At 51.7% G+C, this 19,727-nt stretch overlaps 1 protein-coding gene across 1 annotated transcript in view; it reads right to left on the reverse strand.

Moving 5' to 3' along the window:
* Positions 1-19,727, reverse strand: part of LOC121476182 (guanylate cyclase D-like) — a 101,528-nt gene that overhangs the window by 24,662 nt on the left and 57,139 nt on the right. The window contains exons 3-10 of the mRNA XM_041729909.1: positions 15,222-15,326; positions 12,772-13,530; positions 10,163-10,458; positions 7,786-8,140; positions 4,461-4,545; positions 3,744-3,840; positions 3,528-3,656; positions 2,161-2,241 (exon numbers count right to left, since the gene is read on the reverse strand). Coding sequence (XP_041585843.1) covers positions 2,161-2,241; positions 3,528-3,656; positions 3,744-3,840; positions 4,461-4,545; positions 7,786-8,140; positions 10,163-10,458; positions 12,772-13,530; positions 15,222-15,326 — 1,907 coding nt within the window. The remainder of the gene's footprint in view (positions 1-2,160; positions 2,242-3,527; positions 3,657-3,743; positions 3,841-4,460; positions 4,546-7,785; positions 8,141-10,162; positions 10,459-12,771; positions 13,531-15,221; positions 15,327-19,727) is intronic.

Below are 19,727 nucleotides of genomic sequence, written 5' to 3' on the forward strand. Positions count from 1 at the left end.
AGAACATGGTGGAAGTGATCTTGTGCATGTTGGGTCTGGTTCTTAGGACACTGACAGCTTCTATTTCCTGTCTCTTGGAGCCCTCTCTGTTGGAACCCTGAATGACTGTAAGAAGTCCCTCTCCCCAGGAGGGCCTGCCTTCAACTCGGTTTGTGATCCCAGCATCCTGAGATCAAGCCCCACATCAGGCTTCTTGCTCATCGGGGAGTCTGCTTCCCCCTCACCCTCTACCTGCCACTCCCCCTGTTTGTGCTGTCTCTCTCTCTCTCTCTCTGTCAAATAAATAAGTAAAATCTTAAAAAACAATCCCTCTACCCAGAGTCACCACACTGGAGGATCACGTGAAGAGGCCTGAGACTACAGAGTGGAAAGTCAGGTCTACCTGACTTCCAGGCATTTCCAAATGACCTGCCACGCATGTGAGTAACCAAGCATGTAAGTAAAGCCATTTTAGGCCCTCTGGACCAGAGGTCAGCAAACTCTTCTGTAAAAGTCCAGTTAGTAAATATTTTAGGCTTTGCAGCCCATACTGTCTCTGTCACAAAGACTTCTTACCTCTGCCATCCAAAGCCAAAATCTGACATAGACAATATATAAAGGAATAAGCATGAGTTCCAGTAAAGCTTTCTCTATAAAACCAAACAGTAGAACTGGTTTGGCTCACAGGCCATAGTCTGCCAACCTCTGACAGCCCATTTACAAGCTGAATACCATTGAGGGACTCCCAACCAATGCCAAGTAGGACCAAAGACTTGCTCAGCTGAGCCCTGCCCAAATTTCCAACCCACACAATTATATCATAAAAATGATTGTTGTTTGAAGCCACTACATTTTGGGGAATTTGTTACACAGTCATGGATAACCAGAGCATATTAAAGATTCTGAAAAGCCCAATGGCTAACCTAAGCAATTTCCAAAATTGGAAATTTGACCATATATAAGGCCTTTTCTTTTAAGGAACATCTATTCATTCTGGTTGCAAGATGCCCACTGGGAAATGCCTACCCTCGCCTCCAGTCACTTAATCTTTCCAAACTTGATTTCAGATGGTAGTCATATGGGAAATAATAATAATAAAATTCACCATTTATCAAAGGCCGACTCCTGGCCAGGGACAGTTCTGGGTTATTTCATATGTTCTCTCTAAGCCTCATGATTCCCCAGGAGTGGACTTAACTAGCTCCATTTTACAGGAAAGCTAAGCATTTCATGGAGGCAGATTTCTACCTGGGACCTTCTTTTTAAATTTATTTTATTTAATTTATTCACGAGAGATGCACAGAGAGCAGCAGAGACATAGGCAGAGGGAGAAGCAGGCTCCCTGGAGGGAGCCCAATGCGGGACTCCATCCCAGGACCCCGGGATCATGATGTGAACCAAAGGCAGATGCTCAACCTCTAAGCTACCCAAGTGTCCCTACCTGAGACCTTCCTGACTCAAATCCTCTGCAATGTCCTCTAACCCACAGTGCCTCTCAGGATGATGGCCATCTCAGGGGTGAAGGGGCTTATGTGGTTAGTGATAACAAGTGACTAGAAACTCCCTGAAGGAAGGAACCTCATTCTTCTCAGCTCTAGCCCCAAACCTAGAACATGGCCTGGCACATAGGGGGTGCTCAATACACAGTGATAAATGGGTATATGGAAGGAGGGATGGAGGGCACAGGATAAGGTCCTTCAGGGGTATTGATGATACTGATGGAAGGGATGGTGCCCCTGGTGGTCATGGTGATGGCCATATTGGGGTGGTGATGTGACTTTAGGGATGCTGGTATGTAAGGATGACAGTGATGGTATGTAACTGTGGTTGAGGTGTCAGCCATGGGGCAGTGATTGTGACAATAAGAAGGACTCATTGGTGGGACGCCTGGGTGGCTCAGGGGTTGAGCGTCTACCTTTGGCTCAAGGCGTGATCCCGGGGTCCTGGGATCCAGTCCCGCATCGGGCTCCCTGCATGGAGCCTGCTCCTCCTTCTGCCTGTGTCTCTGCCTCTCTCTGTGTGTCTCTCATGAACAAATAAATAAAATCTTTTTAAAAAAGAAGAAGGACTCCTTGCTGAGACCAGAAGCTTCTATGTTGAGTGGGGACCACTCCATCCCACTAGGGGTCTTCTGACAGCACCCCCTCCACAACCCACTCCCCACACCCCCTGCAACCCTACCTTTCTCAGGAGGCTGAGGCAGCTGGGCCGCAGCTCCGGGGCAGTCCCCGCTTCAAACCTCTTCAGCCACACCCACTCCCCCTGTTCAAGGATGAACAAGAAAGAATTCACTACTTGCTATGCGACCTTGGGTAAATCCCTCAGTGTCCCTCCGCCTCTCCTTCTTCCCCATCAATGTATCCGTTCTGTGTGCTCCTGGCCAGCAGAAACCAAAGACCTTCACTTTGGTGGGGCAAAGCCAGGGGCCTGGGACCCGAATTCAGTCCTAACTCTGCCACTGTCTGGCTCTGTCACCTCGGACAAGCGACTTTGGTTCTCTGAGCCTCGTGTTCCAACTCTGTAAAGCGAGGATGAGAGCCCCACCCACACTGCCAAGGGCTAACAATGGGTGCATGGAACGCATGTTAGCTCCGGTCTCAGGGTCAGCTTTGCTCTGCTGGCCTCGGGCACCCGCAACACCCCAAAGCCTGCGAAGTGCCTCGGTGACCCAGGGCCTGCAGGGGAGGGGCAGGCAGGAGAGAAGGAAGCACGGGGGCCGGGGCTCTGTCCTCGCGCTGACCTGGCCCAAAGCTGGCTGCAGCCTGAGCCCTTGGTCCTCTGTCACTGATGGCTTTCTGTCTCCTCAGCCTCACCACAGCCTGTCAGCTAACTCAGAGGAGAGACAAAACACACTGTGTACATCACGGAAGCCTCCTTTCAGCATCAAAGAAATAAAAGAGATGCGATTTCCCTGGGGAGAAGGTGGAAAAGAAGGAGCATGAGCCTCATGCCGCTTCCCGAGTGATTAGCCCGGCTCATCAACTGCTGAGTCACAGAATATGAGAATCAGAGCACCAGCGGATTGTCGAATTTAAGAACACAGCACCCGAGGAGCCGCGGTGTCCTCAGCAGCTTTAGAATCCTGCTGGTCTAATCCCCGACTTTGCAGCCTCCCTATCCGCTGGTGCTGAGGCTCTGCCCACAGGCTGTCTGGGATGGTGTGTGGCCCCACACCTCGGGGCCCCAGGGACCTGCGATCTCACTGTCCCTTGCTGAACCAGGCAAGAGGGTGACCCAGGCTGGCCCTGGTGCTGAGTGAAGCGCGCATGCTGGGACTGCCCAGCCCCAAGTGGCCAGAACCTGGCCGTTCCCAAGGTCAGATCACAAATCATGCTGAACTGGGAGCTGGGAGTCCTGCTTCCCCACTCCTCCCAGGCCACTGATATGCTGTGGGACCCAGGAAAGTCACTGGTGCTCTTCAAGCCTCAGTTTCTCACTCTGTAACAGGAAGAGGGCATATGGAAGACCAAGAGGCTGAGGGCTCCTTAGGCTTCTCCCAAACTGACTGCAGCTCCTCGGGCCTGGACATGGGTGGCAGAGACCCTCACCTGGTACAGGGCCACATTGGTGGGTTCCTGGGGGGCTAGCAGGCTCCTTGCTGACCCCTGGGCCACCGACCTCAGGCTCCCACCTTCCACCGCACTCCTTGAATCGCTCACACTGTCCATGTGCAGCCGCTGGAGGGGGGGCAGGCATGGTCAAGCCCCTGGAGCAGGGTGCGGTCAGCGCCTTGTCCAGCCAACCCCAGGCCTGCCCCCGCCTACCCGTCTGCTCGGAGGCCGATGGATGAAGGTGAGCTCCTGGGCTGTCAGCAGGATCCGGTGGGGGCCCCGCACCAGCCGCAGCTGTTGGATGCCCAATCTGGAGGCAAGAGAAAGTACAGGATGGAGGGATGGCACACACGCCACTCCACCTTGATCTGGCCCCTTGGACCTACGCTGATCCAAAGTTCTCTTCCTGTCTCCCCGGGAGTCCCAAACTGGGCTGGGATGGCACCGCTGAGCACTGCCTCCTGCAGAGGCCTTGACCTCAGCTCTGGGCTCAGCCCCTTACCTGATATGCCTGCTGGTCCCTAGCCTGGAAGTTCCCAAACTGACTGGGAAGGTTCCTGGGGAGTCAGAGCCTGGGGTGAGGGCGGGGGCAGAGTGCAACCCCTCCCAGTTGTGGCTGGGGCTCAGACCCAGGAAGAATTGTTTTCAACGCTAAAGGGCCCAGGGAGTCATGTGGTCAAGCCCTCATTGCCCTCAGGGAGGGACAGTCTTGTGTAAGGTCCCAGGCTTCTTCCCCAACTTTCAAATAGACCTTTCCTAGAGGCACCCAGCCTCCACAGGGCCCTGAGGGAGGCTCTAGGATGGACAGGAGTGTTGGGTGGTCCTGAGGTCCTGGGTTGGAGGGTAGGAAAGCCTCCTGCAGGTTGCCAAGACTGTCCCTACCCCTGTGGGGTAGGGAAGAATAAGGCTCCCGTACAGGCAGAGTCTCACCTGATGAGGCAAGTGAGGGCCCCGCCGGCCAGTACCAGGATACAGGCCAGGGCAAAAGCGATGAGGCTGCCCGGGGGCTGCACATCTGTGGCGGAAGCAGGGCGCATGTGAGTCCTAACAGTAACAACCACACAAGGAGGGCAACCCCATTCCCCCAGCTCCTGCACCTACTCCTTCCTCTGGGAAATGGGAGCACAAACCCCTATCCAAACCCTCCCCAGTGATGAGGCTCAGAACGGCCTCCAAGTGGGAAGGTCCGATCTGCGGCCTGGTCATCACACAGAGATACTAATTCCTAGCACTTCCAGCTGGGCTCTTGGGCTCCCTGTCCCCAGGTCCCCATGGATCCTGCCCAGATCCCATTACAGTCCTGATCATACTATGGTCTTTTGTCTATTGGCTTATCAGGTCCCTTCCTACTAGACAGAGTAGCTGGATACCAGGGCCTGTGTCTTATTCGCCACACTGTCCCTGGCACCCAACACAGGGCCTGGACAAGGCAGGTACTGAATAAAAATTTTGTACCCCAGTCAATTGCTGTCCTGCTTCTTACATCCATGCTGTGATGGGCCACTCACTGCCTGTTTTGGCAGCCAGTCTCATTGTCCTTCACTCTGACTGTTAGGAGAGCCCTCCTTACACTGAATCCAAGTCTCCAGCCCTCGTGTCAGGAGCTGGATGTAAAGAAGCTGCTAAGGATCGCTGGGCAAGATTGGGAGGGCTACTTTGCTCAGGCAACCCTGGCCTCAGCTTAGGCTGCCAAGGAAGCTAAATGCCCAGCCCTCTTGCTGCCACAGAAGGGAGCCATCCCTTCTTCCTTCCATGCCTCCTCCCTTCCCTGGTGCACTGCTGTCTGCCCCCTGCTGAGGCCCCAATCTGAGTTCACGCCATCATAATAATAGCAGTGAATACCCTGCAATCCTATTATACTATTGTATTGCATTAAGCACCTATTCTGAGGATATTATGTATTTCATTTCAGTTATTCTGCACAATGACCTCTGGAAGTAGGCATGGTCATGATCACAATTTTGAAACAGAGGAGTTGAAAACAGAAGATGAAAACAGAGAGAAGTTACTGTCTATGAGTGGCAGAGCCTGGGTTCAAACCCAGTGGCAGTTTATCTCTGGCATCTGGGCTTCTAACCAGAGCACCAGTCTGGCTCTCACCCCGGCTCTGAGGGGGTAAGCTCTGAGTCTTTCTGGAGGGAGCCAGCACACAGTATGTGGCAGAAAAGCATTCCAGGCCTAGATGGCAGCAAATGCCAAGATCTGAAGCAGGAGCGGCCTGGTGTGATCATGTGAGGGCAGAGCAGAGCAGAAGACATGCCAAGGAGCCCAGGGGACCAGGGTGCTGTGAAGCTTGAGGCCAGGACTCCGACTTAACTCCAGGTAAGGCCAAGCCTCTGCAGGTTCTGCTGGGAGAGTGCCAGATCTGATTATGTTTCTAAAGGATCCTCCAACCTGCCAGGTTGTACAAGGACCAGAGGGAACAGGGTATAATCCAGCAAGAGATGTCGGGGGCCTGGTCCAGGGTGGGGGCAGTGAATGATGAACGGTTCTGCTTCTGGCAAAATTCTAAAGATAGAGCCCCCAGGGCATGTTGACCCACTGGATGTGGGGTGTGAGGAGACAGAGGGCTCCTGCGTCTCTGGGAGATTGGGGGTACCATTACCTGCAATGGGGAAGATGGTGGGAGGCAGGTTGGGGGCAGATCAGGAGTTCAGTTTCAGACAACATCAAGTTTGAGATGCCTACTAGACCTCCAGGTAGCTCTTTACTGTCAAGTAGGAGTTTGGGCAGATACGGAGTTCAGGCGCTAACAAGGACGGAGATGTCAACCTGGGACCATAAGAATGGATAAGATGCCAAGGGAGCTAGCGCAGAGAGAATGCAGAAAGGCTCAAAGCACCGAGCCCACAGGAGTCGGTGGTAACAGGTCAGCACTGTAGGAGGATAGAAAAGGTGACTGAGAAGTGGCATGAGCAGTGGAGCTGAGCTCTCCCTGGCCCTGGCCAAGCAAGGCAAAGACTGACATGACAGTTGACCCTAGGCCTCAGCCCCATGGAGGCCATTGGTGGCCTCCATATGGCTGCTCCTGTTAAGAGAATGGCAGACAGAGTCAGTGGAGAAGATTGAAGAGAAGAGGGGAAGTGACATTTAATCCACTTAGCATGGACGCCGTTTCAAGGAATCTTGCCAATGGGAGTCAAGGAATATGGCTTGGGCTGAGAGGAGACGTGAACGAATGAATGAATCTCTAAGGTTAATATTTCAAGAGAGAGAATCAGAGAAAACAAAGAACGTGGCATATCCTCTTGCCAACAGAACCCTGAGACTCAGGCAGCAGAGAAGCCAGCCCTGGATAGGACAGTCCAGTCGGTCCCCAGGGTTCCCAGGTGTCCCCTGGGGGAGTGGTTTTCACTGAGAACACCTGACCACACAGCCCGTTCTGTCTCCTTGAAGTACAAGGAGACAGAACCTGCTCCTGGACTCGGCCTTGCCCCTCATGCAAGGACAGGTGGTTGAGGGTCCTAGGTCTTTGTTCCTATTTATATATCAGAGATGGAGACCTAGAGAGGGTATGCAACTTGCCCAAGCTCACACAGCTGGTCGGCAGCAGCACTGAGCTGTAACCGTAAGTACATTTGCTCCAATGCTGCTGCCATCTGTTCTCTCAATCCATGGTGGCTGATCAGTTGTATTGGGGATGATCATGACAATCCTGGGCTAGAGTGTAAGTCACCATGTTTGGATCCCTGAGATAAGGCCCATCCTGGGGCCAGTGCTGCTGCTCAGCCTCCCATCACCCTGGCTTCCCTATTCATAGCTCTGATCACACTGTGTTATGTTGTTTTCAGCTGTCCCTGTATCTGCCACCATACCAAAGCCCCTGGAAAGTAGGCTCTGGGGCTGGTCTTCAAGTACATCAGCTCTATGGGGGCAGAGACATCTTTTCATTCACTCCTAGAGCCCTGGGGCTGTGCACAGTGCCTGACACGTGGGAGGTCCTCCAGCAGTATTTGTGGAAGAGAAGGCACAAAGAAACAGTTGAGTGAAGGTAGCATCATGAGTCTGGGGAACAGATGACACTGGTCCTCCTCAGCATAGGACACACACCCTATGAACATAAAGCAATTCACTCACGTGCTGTGAGGAGCACAAAGGAGGGGCCTTCAGCCCTAACAGGTAAGACAAGTAAGATTTAACCAGGCAAGGTGGGGAGCACTCCAAGAAGAGGAAAATGCATTGGTTGGGTGGAGGGATGGATGGATGGATGGATAGATAGACAGAGAGATGAATGGATAGATGAATGGTGAATTACCTCTCACGCATAGCATATTGGGGTCAAACCAGCAGCTGGAGTCACGTGCCGGAGGGGCCCCTCCTGGAAAGTGTATGGCCCTGTCCAGGGGCTGCACTTGCCATGTGCCTGTGTCCAGAATGTGAGTGGGGACCAGCTGGCTTCCCCGACCATCTGTGTCCAAAATGACATACTGAGCCAGCCTCCTGCCCTTCTCATCTGTCCGGATCCTCTGGCTAAAGCCAGCCACATTCAGAGCCCCAGTATGGTCCCCCAAACGGGCCCCTGAGAGTCCTGCACCATGGCTCTCAGAGCGGTTCAGGGCGTGGGCCAGCAGGACAACAGCATCATAGATGGTCCCAAAGAGCGGGGACACCTGTGGAAGAGAAGGTCCCTCAACTCTACAACCCCATTGCAAAGGCTCCCAGACATCTCTGAGCCCCACCTGCAGCAATTGGGTGGATTATTACCCTTACCCCGCCCCCAACACAGTCCTCTCTGTGGTCCCACAGACCTCAGTCCCCTACTCAGTGGAATCATAGTCTCCGAGGCCACCACCAACTCTGATGTCTCACAGGCATCTCAAATCTGCCTGATATGTCTGAATCGGAACCCTCTTTGAGGTAGGTTCTCTCTGATTCTGCTACACAAACCCCACTCTTCCCACACTTTGGGAAATGGAACTACCACCTATCTGGTGTCTCAAGTCTAGGTTTGATTCCCAATCCCTCTCTTTCTCTTGTCCAGTTCATCTTTGAATCTTTTTTGTTTTATTTCAGAATTTATTCCCAACCCAACTGACTCCTCACCCCCTCTGCTCCCTCACTGCTCACCCAGCCCACACAGGAAACTCCTAAAGGCCTCCTTGCTTCATCTGGGTCTCTTCAAAACATTCAGGCAACCAAAGCAATTTAAAAAAAAAAACATAAATCTAGGGGCTCCTGGGTGGCACAGTCAGTTGGGTGGCCGACTCTTGGTTTTGGCTCAGGTCATGATCTCAGGGTTGTGGGATGGAGCCCTGGGTCAGGCTCTGTGCTCAGCACAGAGTCTGCTTCAGATTCTCCCTTCCTTTCTCTCTGCCCCTCCCACTTGTACTCTCTCTCTCAAAAAAAAATCTTTTTCAAAAACATAAATCAAATGATTTCATACTCAACACCTGTTGATGGTTTCCCGTTTCACTTGTAAGTTGAGACCCCCTACCCTGGCATACAATGCCTCATGTGGCTTGGCCCCAAGCTCATCTCAGACCCCTGTTCCCACCTTTCATGACAATCCAGCCTCTCCATGCCCTCTGCCTGTTCCTCTAGCCTCCAAAGCTCACTCTGCCCCCAGGCCTTTACACCTGACGCTTGCCCTGCCTGGTCGCTCTCACACAGATCTTCACCTCCCCGCTCCTTCCCATTCAGGACTCAGCTGAAGTGTCACCTCCTCACAGTGGACTTCTCTGCCTGTTATAAAGCTTGTTACCCACTATTCCATCCCGACCACTCTCTGTTATTTAATCCTGTTTAATTTTCTTGGCAACATTATTGTGATTTGAATTTGGCTATATGATTGCTTGGGTATTATCTGTTTGCCCCAATATAATGGAAGCTCTCTGAAGGTCAGGGCTGTCTTATCCATCACTGTGTGCCTGACGCCTGGCCCAGGGGCACAGCAGAAGGACTCAGTTCACATCTGTCAGATGAATGGCTGGTTCTAAGGCCCTCCATCAGCATCTGCATCCTTGTCACCACCTCCAGACACTGTTTCCTTCTTGTCACCAAGAAACAGACATCCCAAGAGGGACTCAAGCAGCTGAGTCTTATACATCAAAGCTGAGCCAGCACCCACACCCCCACCACCGGCAGTCCTCAGATTTATAGCAGTGACTCCGGAAAACTTTCCCATTCTCCCACACCCCAACATCTCTCGTACCCATCTGCACAATTTGCTAGGCAGATGCAGAGGAAGACAAGGGACAGTGTCTGAGAGAAGAAGAACAGCTGGGCCAGAAATGAAAATTCTGGGCACTGAGTTGGAGATAGAAAAATAGAAGCATAAAGTCACAAGAGAAGGAAAGTTGACAAAGCAGGCCGAGAGCAATTAATAGACACACACATGCCTGAACACACGCACACACTCACACACACACACACACACAGACATGAGAGAGAGAGAGAGAGAGAGAGAAGAGAGAGAGAGACAAAGAGAGAGAGAGTTGGAGAACATATATCTAGGGACTAGGGAGAGACACTTGGTCCGATAAGGGACAGGTCATGTACCCACAGTGGAGGTGGGACTGGTTGGCCAGGTGGTTGGCTGGCCAAGGCCAAGAAGGCCTAGAGTGGGTGAGAAATGCATATAACCTGCCTGCAGCCCCATACCCTGGGCCCTGTGAGGGCCGGTACTGACCTACCTGCTCTGGCTCCAGGTGGGCAGCCACTTCTCCACTGGCCTTGGCAGCTTCAAAGGCCTTGTCCACAGGGTCAGACTCCAGGCTGATGGTGAGGACCGCATCATAGACCTCCTGCAGGGGCCCACTGTTGCCAAGGGCCAGGTAGGAGTGGTTGCGGTAGGGCAAGGCGAAGAGCATGGTATCGTAGGGCAGGAAGACCAGCCTCCCATCTGCTAGGCCCTGGGCCCACGCTCGGCTTAGCAGGGCAGTCTGCTCCAAGCCCCCCAGGAGCGCTGAGTGCATGCACAGCACCACAACTAGGGGTAGAAGCGGCAGGCTTACCTTGCAGGCCGTCCCTGAAGCCCAAGGTTTGTGGCCCTGGAGAGCTGCTCATGGCTCTCAGGTCCACTCCCCTACCATGAACACATTGCTCTTTACCTTAGTGAAGTAGATAGGGCCTTGGTGATAAGGCAGCCAGTTTTGTCCCCAGGCACCCAGGACAGAAGAGAGCCCCTGTCCAAGGCAAGGGCCTCACACACCTCTCCCAGGTAGATATCCCCTGGGTCTTTCCTCTCTTCTCCACTTAGGTCCCTGGCCAGGGCTACAGCTTCACCCAACAAAGGGTCACCACTCACCTTGGCTGTGGTCCAGGTTCCTACTGCAATCCCCTTCTCTAGGAAATCCGGGGAAACAGAGCCACCAAGGAAGGCTAGGGGTTCCCCTGCTGGTGCCTGAGGCCCTCTGGTCATGTGGGAGTCAGAGCCTGGAGCCCTGGGCTCTGCTGAGCCCCTGGATGCTGTGTGGGCCACGGACCATGAGCCACTTGCTCCCTGTCCTGGCTTAGCAGGGAGGACCCTCAGAGACTCACTCACTAGGACTGGGAAGAAACAGAACCAGGGCTTCCTTTGCCCCAACTCTTCTGCCCTGTGCTTGTTCTGGCTTCTAACCCCAAAAAAGCCTTTGTTTTATAAGTTGGGGGAGCTGTTCTGCAGTTGGCCACAAAGGAAAGCTGGTGGCCACATCCGGGAGGAAGCATGGACTGGGCAAGTTCCACACTGACGGCAAGCGGTGGTCACTGATGCTGGGCACTATTGTAAGCCCCTTATGTGCTGTAGGCCTCTCATCTCCACAACCCTATGATGGAGGGGGTTTATTAGCCTCAGGTCACTGATGAGGACACTATAGCACAGAGAGGTTCAGTGAGTTGCCGGAGGTCACACAGCTGGTAGGAGGTGGGGCCAGGAGTGAGACTCTGGCAATCCAACCTCAGGGAATATGTCCTGAACCAGTCTGACTCCTGGCCCCTGAAAGCCCCCCAATTTGGTTGGAACTCAATATCCTGCAGCAGGGGTGGAGGAGGAGTCTGATGAGGTATCTCCCACTTCCTGCCACCGTGCTCTGGCCACACAGAACTGAGCTGTTTTCCTAGTCCCATCAACATGTTTCCTCCATTCCTTTTCTCTAGCCCTTTGCCTGGAACACCTTCCTCTTCCTTGCCGCCTGCCATCAACTTCTTCTCAGGCCCTACCCTGGTGTCACCTCCTCTGTGAAGCCCTCCCTCCCCCAGAGCAAAGCAGCTCCTGTCCAGCTCCCTGGGCATCCTCTCCCCTCCACCTCCCTAGGCTCCTAGCCAGGTTCTGGCCCCAAGTAGCACTCAATGTGGCTGAATAAAGTGTTTACAAAGTGCTCAGCATCTGCTGCTCATGACCCTACGAGACAGGTGTCATTATCCCCATTTCACCTGCTGGAAAACCAGGGCTCAGAGAAGCGAGGTCCTGTTCCTCATGGGCAGCAGGCTCACTGGGGCCAGGTCTCACTGCCCACCTGGCAGGAGCTCCGGATGCAGCCACACCAGCTCGGGGGCCGCCCACCCGCCCTCCCCCTGCAACGGCTTTGATTCCCTCAGATGGAGGACACAGTTGGGGGTTTCAGAAAACACTCTCCTCTGCTGCCTCCTGAGACCTCCAGGGCCCAGCTCTATTCCTCCTCTGATTCTCCAAGCTCTATTCCCTCGGATGGCCTTGACCTCTCTGTCATAACCACCTGCTTATATACCTGTGTCTCTATTAGATAGTCTCCCCAGAGACCCTCTCCCCTTGTCTGTCCTGTTCACCCATGCGACCCAGCACTCAGCACAGCAGGGACTTGATAAATGCAAGAAGAGATTTATCAGGCCACCCAGCTGGCTCAGTAAGTGGAGCATGCACCTCTTAATCTCCGGGTTGTAAATTCAAGCCCTGCGTTGGGTATAGAGATTACTTAAAAATAAAATCTTAAGAAAAAAGTGATTCTGACTCTAGCTGCCTTCCTGAGCTCAAAGACTTCTACATTCTCATTTCTTTCAGTTCACCAGGCAGGAAGCGAGCTTTTGGCTCCCACTCCACAGAGCTTGAATCAGAGCTCAAAATCTGACTGCACGGCTTGCCAGCTGTGTGACTTGGGCAAGTTACATACCTTCTCTGAGCTGCAAAGTGCAGAGCTCCACAGGACTAGCTCACAGAGCTGCTGTGAGATTAAACGCAGGGCTGTCATCAAGTGCTCAGGCTAGTGTCTGAGGCAGAGGAAACTCCCCATCAGCGGCCATATGAGGCCCTGCTGCCCGCGGGAGGAAGGCACCCATGTACACTTACTTTTCAGGCCATCCACGCTGCAGAGCTGCTCCAGGACCTCCGTGGCCCCCTGCTCTCCAGGTCCTAGAGAGGTAACCAACCCCACAGGCAGCCCATGTGTCCTGAGAGTCATGGCCACCTGCCGGGCTGTGGCCACCCAGATGTCCTGGTGGGAGGACACAATGGCCACATGAGCCCAGCCAAAGTGTCTCATGATAGACAGCAGCACATGGGCAGCAGAAGGCAAGGTGGGCACCAGCTCACTTCCTCCTTCCGGTGCTCCGCACGCCCAAGAGAAGAGGGTTTTGCCCCAGCCTTGGGCCAGCAGGGCTGCTGCTTGGCAGTAACCAGGATTGACCGGACCCACAAAAGCAGCTATGGTATTCTTGTGGGCCAGAAATGTGGCCAGGGCGTGAGGGGTGTCACAGCCTGTGGGAAGGACCACGGAAACCAGCCTTGAGCCCAGCACCAGGGAGGAGTCCTGGTTGGCTTGGTCCACAGCCAGTTGGGCAGCCACACTGGGGAGGGCCTGGGCAAAGATGGGGTCACAGTCCCAGGGACCCAGCACCCCTAAGGTGAAGGTCCCTGCCCCCAGGGCCAGATCAGGGAGGGAGCCGGCCCACAGAAGAGCACCCCAAAGCACCACAGAGAGAAGAGGACGGAAAAATGCTGTCCTCGGATGACTGAAGGTGGACCCCCATGGGCCCTGGCAGGGCAGGCACATCTTCCCATGTGGCAGCATCCAGTACCAACCTTCAGGGTACAAGCCTCTCTCTAGTCCTGGGAAAAAGGGACAAGAATAAAGTTGCTTTCTAGCATTTTCTGCCATTACTCCCTGCATGATTTTGAAGCAGACAGCACCTTCCCCCAGAACCTCAGCCTCCTCATTGATAATATGAGGGATTTGGGCTCATCATATCTGAAGACATCCCCTGCTGCCCCCACTCAAGGGGCCTAACATCCTCTCTGAGACTGACTCACAGACTGGTGATGCCCACGCACAGTCCTGGGCTGAAGTTCAGGCTCTGGACTCAGAAGGTGCCAGCCCTGGCTCACTGCTTCCCATCCTTGTTGCCCTAGACCAATCCCTGAGGTTTCTGAGTCTCATTCCCCCATTCCTGTAAAAATGTGGAAAACAAAGCCTACTTTATGTGATGACTTAGCACAATCTCTGGTCCTTAGGTGTTCAATAAATCCTGCTTTTCTCAACCTATGATTTGTTTCCTGCACTCATCATCCCAGGTGGGCTAGTTCTTCGGGTGCCCTTCTGAGCCTGCCCCTGCCCTTCCCCTCCAGCCCAGCACCATCCCACAGCGCTTGACTCTGCTGGACTCTGGGGTTCTGTAGTGCCACCAGGGCCTGGATACGGGCAGGGACCCCATCGTGTTTGCAGCAAGTGGGTTTACAATGCACATGCACAGTTCCATCTCTAATCCCCTTGGCCCTGTTCAGACAATGATCTTTCTATCTTCACTGTACAGGTGAGGAAACTAAGGGAGGTGAATGGAGTTGGCGGAGAGACAGGATAAGGACAAGTCTCTCCAATGCATCCTCCAACCCACGCAGGACCTCCTTGACAAGGATATTCAGACTAGAGCAGCCCCACTCCATCCTACTGTCCCCGACTTTGATGTCCACCCTGAAGCCCTACCATTTCTGCTTAGCCTCTGCCAACAGCCTTGTTGTGGCCCATTCCCGATCCATGGCACTCAGCCAAGTCGTCCCACCTCCCTCATGCAGCCAGCAGCCTTCCACTATGGGTGCCCCAGGAAGGTGTAAAATCCAATCTCACCCTTAAGAAATTGCCAGGCCGATAGGGAGGTAGTTTCCAGCCAAATGAAGAGCTGACCACAAGTGCAGGCAGTAGGCAGGACCAGTAGAGAGGTACTGTGAGCTCATGGAGGGCTTTCCAGAGGAGGCAGGCTGGAAGCAGCCTATACTTGGAAGTGCAGGTCAGGAGAGTAAGGGGATGCCTTCTCAATGCCAATAACAATGGTCTGTGCAGAAGATGTCTTTAGAAATTATATTCCTGGGCACCTGGCTAGTGCAGTAGGTTAAGCGTCCAACTCTTGGTTTCGACTCAGGTCATGATCTCAGGGTTACAAGATTGAGCCCTGTGTGAGCTCAGTGCCCACTGGAGAGTCTCTCTGCCCCTTCTGCTCATGCTCTCGCTCTCTCTCAAATAAATAAATAATTTTTAAAAAAGATATTATGTTCAGTGCAGAGGAATAAGAAGTTCCTTGGAATCATACAGAGGAATAAACCCTGATTTTCTCACTCCCTTGTCCCTAACCCTGGATGAGATGCTTAACTTCTCTGGCCTCCATTTTCTCATCAGTAAAGTGCAGATGACAATAGCTACCTGGAAGATATTGTGCTAAAGACTAAAATGCGTAGAGTACCTACAATTGTGGTAGGGAGGTAAAAAATAGTAAGTAGTACTTGCTAAATGGAAGTAAGTGGATACTTACTATGTGGAATAGTTATCATCATCACCAGCACCGTCATCGCCATGATCAACACCATCTTGAGATCTTTGAGGAGCAGCAGGTTAGTATGGTGTAGAGAGAGCTGCACTGCGAGGTGGAGGCCTGAGTTTCAGCCCCAGTCCTGCCCCTGCCCTCCTTGAGGCCTCCGCCTCCCTGTCTGTGAAAGTAGCCAGGTTGCAGTGCTAGCCAACCTCGAGCTCTTCAGGCCTGTGATGCTACTGTTCTCTCATCCCGGAACTCAGTGACTTGGGGAGGGCTGCTCTCCTGCAAGCCTCTGAGGAGCACACTCTGTGCCCTCCCTCCTCTTCTGCTATGATGCACCAAGTGGTCTCCTAGCATCCCCACCCCTCGGGATGAACCCCTCTGAGCAGCTGGGCTTGTTCTGGGCTCACAGAGAGCTAATTGTTTCCGGTTGGAAACGTCAGCATATTTGCCTGATGCTAATGACAGCCACCTCTCCCCCTAATTTGTACCTTCCAAAGCACCTGTGATCCACTACTTTGCCTTGTCCTCCCAGACACCCCAAGAAGAAACCTTTTACCCTCTTTTCTGGAGCAGAAAACTGACTCCAGGGGAACAGCAATACGTCTAAGCTCTTGCCAAAAGTTAGGACTGTGTTGGGACTGGAGCTTGGCTTCCTACCTCCCAACCAAAGACAAAAATCAACTTTTTATCAAACACCTAGAATATCACAGCTGAAGGATCCTTGAAGATCTAAGTACCTAAACCAACTCCTCTATGTACAGATGGAGAAACTGAGGTACAGAAGGCATATGGATTTCCTTTAGTCCCAAAAATCAGGAGCAGGCCCCCCTGGCGCACAGTCTTGCTGGCTACACTCAGCATCCCAGGAATCCTGCAGCTGATGGCATGCAGGGACTCAGAGTAGACTCAGGCCCAGAGCTACTTTTAGCTCAGCTCTGCTGCTGACATTTGGAACAAGAGTCCACACCTCTTTCTGTGCCTTGATTTTCCCATCTGTACAAGGAAGACTTAGTTTAGATGTGTAGGTCTCCAAAGATCCTTCAGCTCTAATGCTCTCCTTGTCAGTAAAAATCAGGAAATGAGTGGTTTTTGTCTCTGAAGTTGGCCATATCTCCCAGCCCTTCCCCCAGGAGTGTGTGAGCTGTCAGTGCTTCCGCCTCCAGCACAATGGGTTAATTCAATACCTTCCTGGGGAAAACCATTTGTATTTTTAGGCTCTAGGAGATGGATGCTGATGAATAGGCACAGACTTCTTGGCTCATAGAGCCAAGCCCATGGAATTAGTCAACTCATAGTATCATAATTCAAAAAGAGAAAGATGCCTTTGGCTGCATTAACAGACAAATGAGCAAAATTAAAAAGTAATGGGAACACAAGGAAGGAGGATGGAGGATTCCTGTTAGAGCCAGGGCTCCTTTAGCTCCTATAGCCAAGGGTCACCCTCATGACTGGACCCCACCCCACTCCTGCCCCCAGCCTGGCCCTTCTTGTCTTCCCAGCTGCTATGCTGTGCCATTTGGACTGACTCACCATCTCATTGTAGACCCTAAGGTTGTTGTGCCAGGGTCTCAGATGTCAAGTTGGCTCTGACCTGGGGAGCCCCCATTCCCACCACAATCCCCACAGTTAACACTCCAGCTTCAGCGACCTGTCAGCTTCCCAGGGCTCTTGCCCAAGGAGCGCCTCATATATGGCTCATTTCCTCCCAGTCCCCTTCAGGGGCCTGAAGAAGCCACTTGGAAAATTCAATCTATTTAGATGCTAGGGCTCTGGGGAGCCAAGCAGAGAAAGGAAGGAGAGAATGAAGGAGAAAGGAACTGAGGGAGGGAAGGAGGGAGGATGTCTTCAGCACTCCGGACAGCTCCAGCCTGGAGGAAGGAAGGCTGGGCAAGCCGCAATAAAGCAAGCAGCATTACTGAGCATCCAGTATGTGCCAAGCCCTGTGCTGGGCAACGTTTATACAACCTAGTGAGACAGGTATTATTGTTGTTCTCACTCTATAGATAAGGAAAATACTACCCAGAGAGGTTAGGTAAATTGACCAAAGGCACAGAGCTAGTAAGTGGCAGGGCCAATTACATGTCCAGGCTTCTGCTCCTCACACCACACTGATTCTTTGGGATTATAATGGTGATTTTTCTATCTTCCTTTTTGGGGTGAGTCCTTTTATGAAGATAGATACTATAGTCCAGTGGATTTTCAGCTTTTCCTTCTCTACCTGTTCTCTCCTACCTAGGTGAAATTGACTAAGTACACTAAGTATTTACCATGTGCTAGTGATCCCAATTCATTTAACTTTTACAACCTTATAAAGTGGGTGTTGTATTTTCCTTACTTCACATCATTTTATTCATACTAACAATATTGACTTACCACCTACTATGTTTCAGGCACTGTTCACTTAAGATAAACAAACAAAAAAAGCAAAAAAAAATTTTCCCCTTCACAGAACTAACTTTGCAGCAGGGGTAGGCTATCAACAAATCATAAACATGATAAATAGATTTATTTTTTTATTTTACATAGTGATAGTTGGTATAAAAAGAAAAAGTAAAGAAAGATAATGAATTAAGTATAATTCAACATAAGTATTTTATATATTGCTAATCAATCTTCATATTTATAAACTCAATGGTCAAGGAACACACTGGGTGGATGTGTCATAAGTCAGTAATTATCTTTTTGTTGTATATTTTTAGCCCTAATCTTTTTCTGGAAGGATTTTAGGGCCCTTGTTGATGTGCCCGACTTATGCTTTTTGCTCTCAGATCCATCTGCTGACTTTCCCAAACCTGACTGGGCTCCCAATAGGGAGGTTAAGGAGGGGGCTCTATCCCACAGAGAGCTGACCATGAAAACTTCACTCCCGGCATCCCTTGCCGCTGGCTTCTGGCTGGATCTAGCCAAGAGGAGACATTCAAAGGAGAATGATGGCAAGGAGAAAGAGAGAAGCCAGAGATTCTCCCACCCACGCCCACATGTAGAGGATATCCCAGCAATGGCTGTGTCTCTCTGGTCCTGGCCTCTTCAAACATCCTTCCTGATGTGGCTCCAATTTCCGGGCTCAGGTACTATACCACCTTCTTTCCCCCTTTCCCCTTCCCCAGTAGGGGTGGTAGAGGTTTTCTGCTGTTGCTGATGTGTGAACTGCTTCATATCCCAACACTTTTGTAATTGCTCAGAAGCAGATCCTTCCCTAGCTGAGCCTCCAGATTACCAATTAATCTGGTAATTAACTGAGTCCTCAGTGGCCTGCTCTTTACTGATTTACTCCATTTACTATTGATCAGGACCGAGTGGCAAGGGAGGACTAACAGGGTCCCCAATTAATGTCCTGGGTGCTGGTTACAGTCCTCCCTGCCACTGTGAGGCAACAAATGACATTTCCTCATAGCAACTGGGACCCATCACTTGGCTTCTACAGTAGTGATTCCCTTCACTGCCTGTTGATTCAGGGTCATAAGGACAAAATGGTCAAGGGACAGCTTCAGCTTCCAATCCTTAAGATGAATTGTTGCATTCTCCAGTGGAACTGTTTGTCTCCTAGAAAATAAATGTTCCAGACTGCCAGGTCCAAGATCAAGCACAAATGGCAGCAAACATTCTTCCAGTGGGTTAAGAATGAGAGAGGCCACTGCTCTTTATTTTGGTTTCCAACTGTGCATTCTGTCCACAGGAAGACAGCACACTCGGTCATAGTATAAAGCATATATTGTATCCTGTAAGTACAAGCCAGCGTTTCCAGCTCATTCTGTATCTGAGCCTCAGCAGACCATCCCACAGTCCCATCAGGCCAGATGCTTCTGGATGATGGGAGTTGAAGTTAAATCAGCGAGCCCACTGCTGCAGCTTCTTTGCAGTCAGATGCTCCCCTACTCAGATCACTGTTGTAGAAGCCACTACAGTAAAACCAGGAATAACAGTTCTGACAAAAACAAAGGGGGCAAGGAAAGCAAATCTATATATAGTTATAAGTCCTATCTCTGTGAGTAGAAAAAAGTATTACCTCCTCTATGAGGGGAAAGATCTGATATAACAGGTAGGTGGCTGAGCCTCCTAGGGAAATGGTGCTAGTTTGTGTGTTTAGCTTGGCCTCTGCTACTGGCAGGTTGGGCACTGAGCTGTGGCAGTGGTCAGATGAGCCACAGAAGTCCATGTTATGGAACCCACACACAGTCTCCATTCTGGCTGCCATGGCCACTTTGTATATGAGCCCATTAAACAAGTGCCTGGAGTGGCTGGGAAGAAGCTGACTGATAACCACAGCTCATCTTGTCCGTCTAAGTACTGAGGGCTTTCTCTGGCATACATGCCCTCTGGTGGGGCATTTGCATGGGATGTGTATCTTCATACCCTGTGCCTATTCTGAGAGAGCTATCCACAGACCTCACTGACACCAGTTTTCCTATAATGAAATAATACAGTATAAATGAATATACTAAGACCTTGGCCATCCAGATGACCCATTATCAACTACCCATGAGTCAAAGCAAATTAGTTCCT

Source organism: Vulpes lagopus, chromosome 15, assembly GCF_018345385.1.
Source record: "Vulpes lagopus strain Blue_001 chromosome 15, ASM1834538v1, whole genome shotgun sequence".
Taxonomy (NCBI): Eukaryota; Metazoa; Chordata; class Mammalia; order Carnivora; family Canidae; genus Vulpes; species Vulpes lagopus.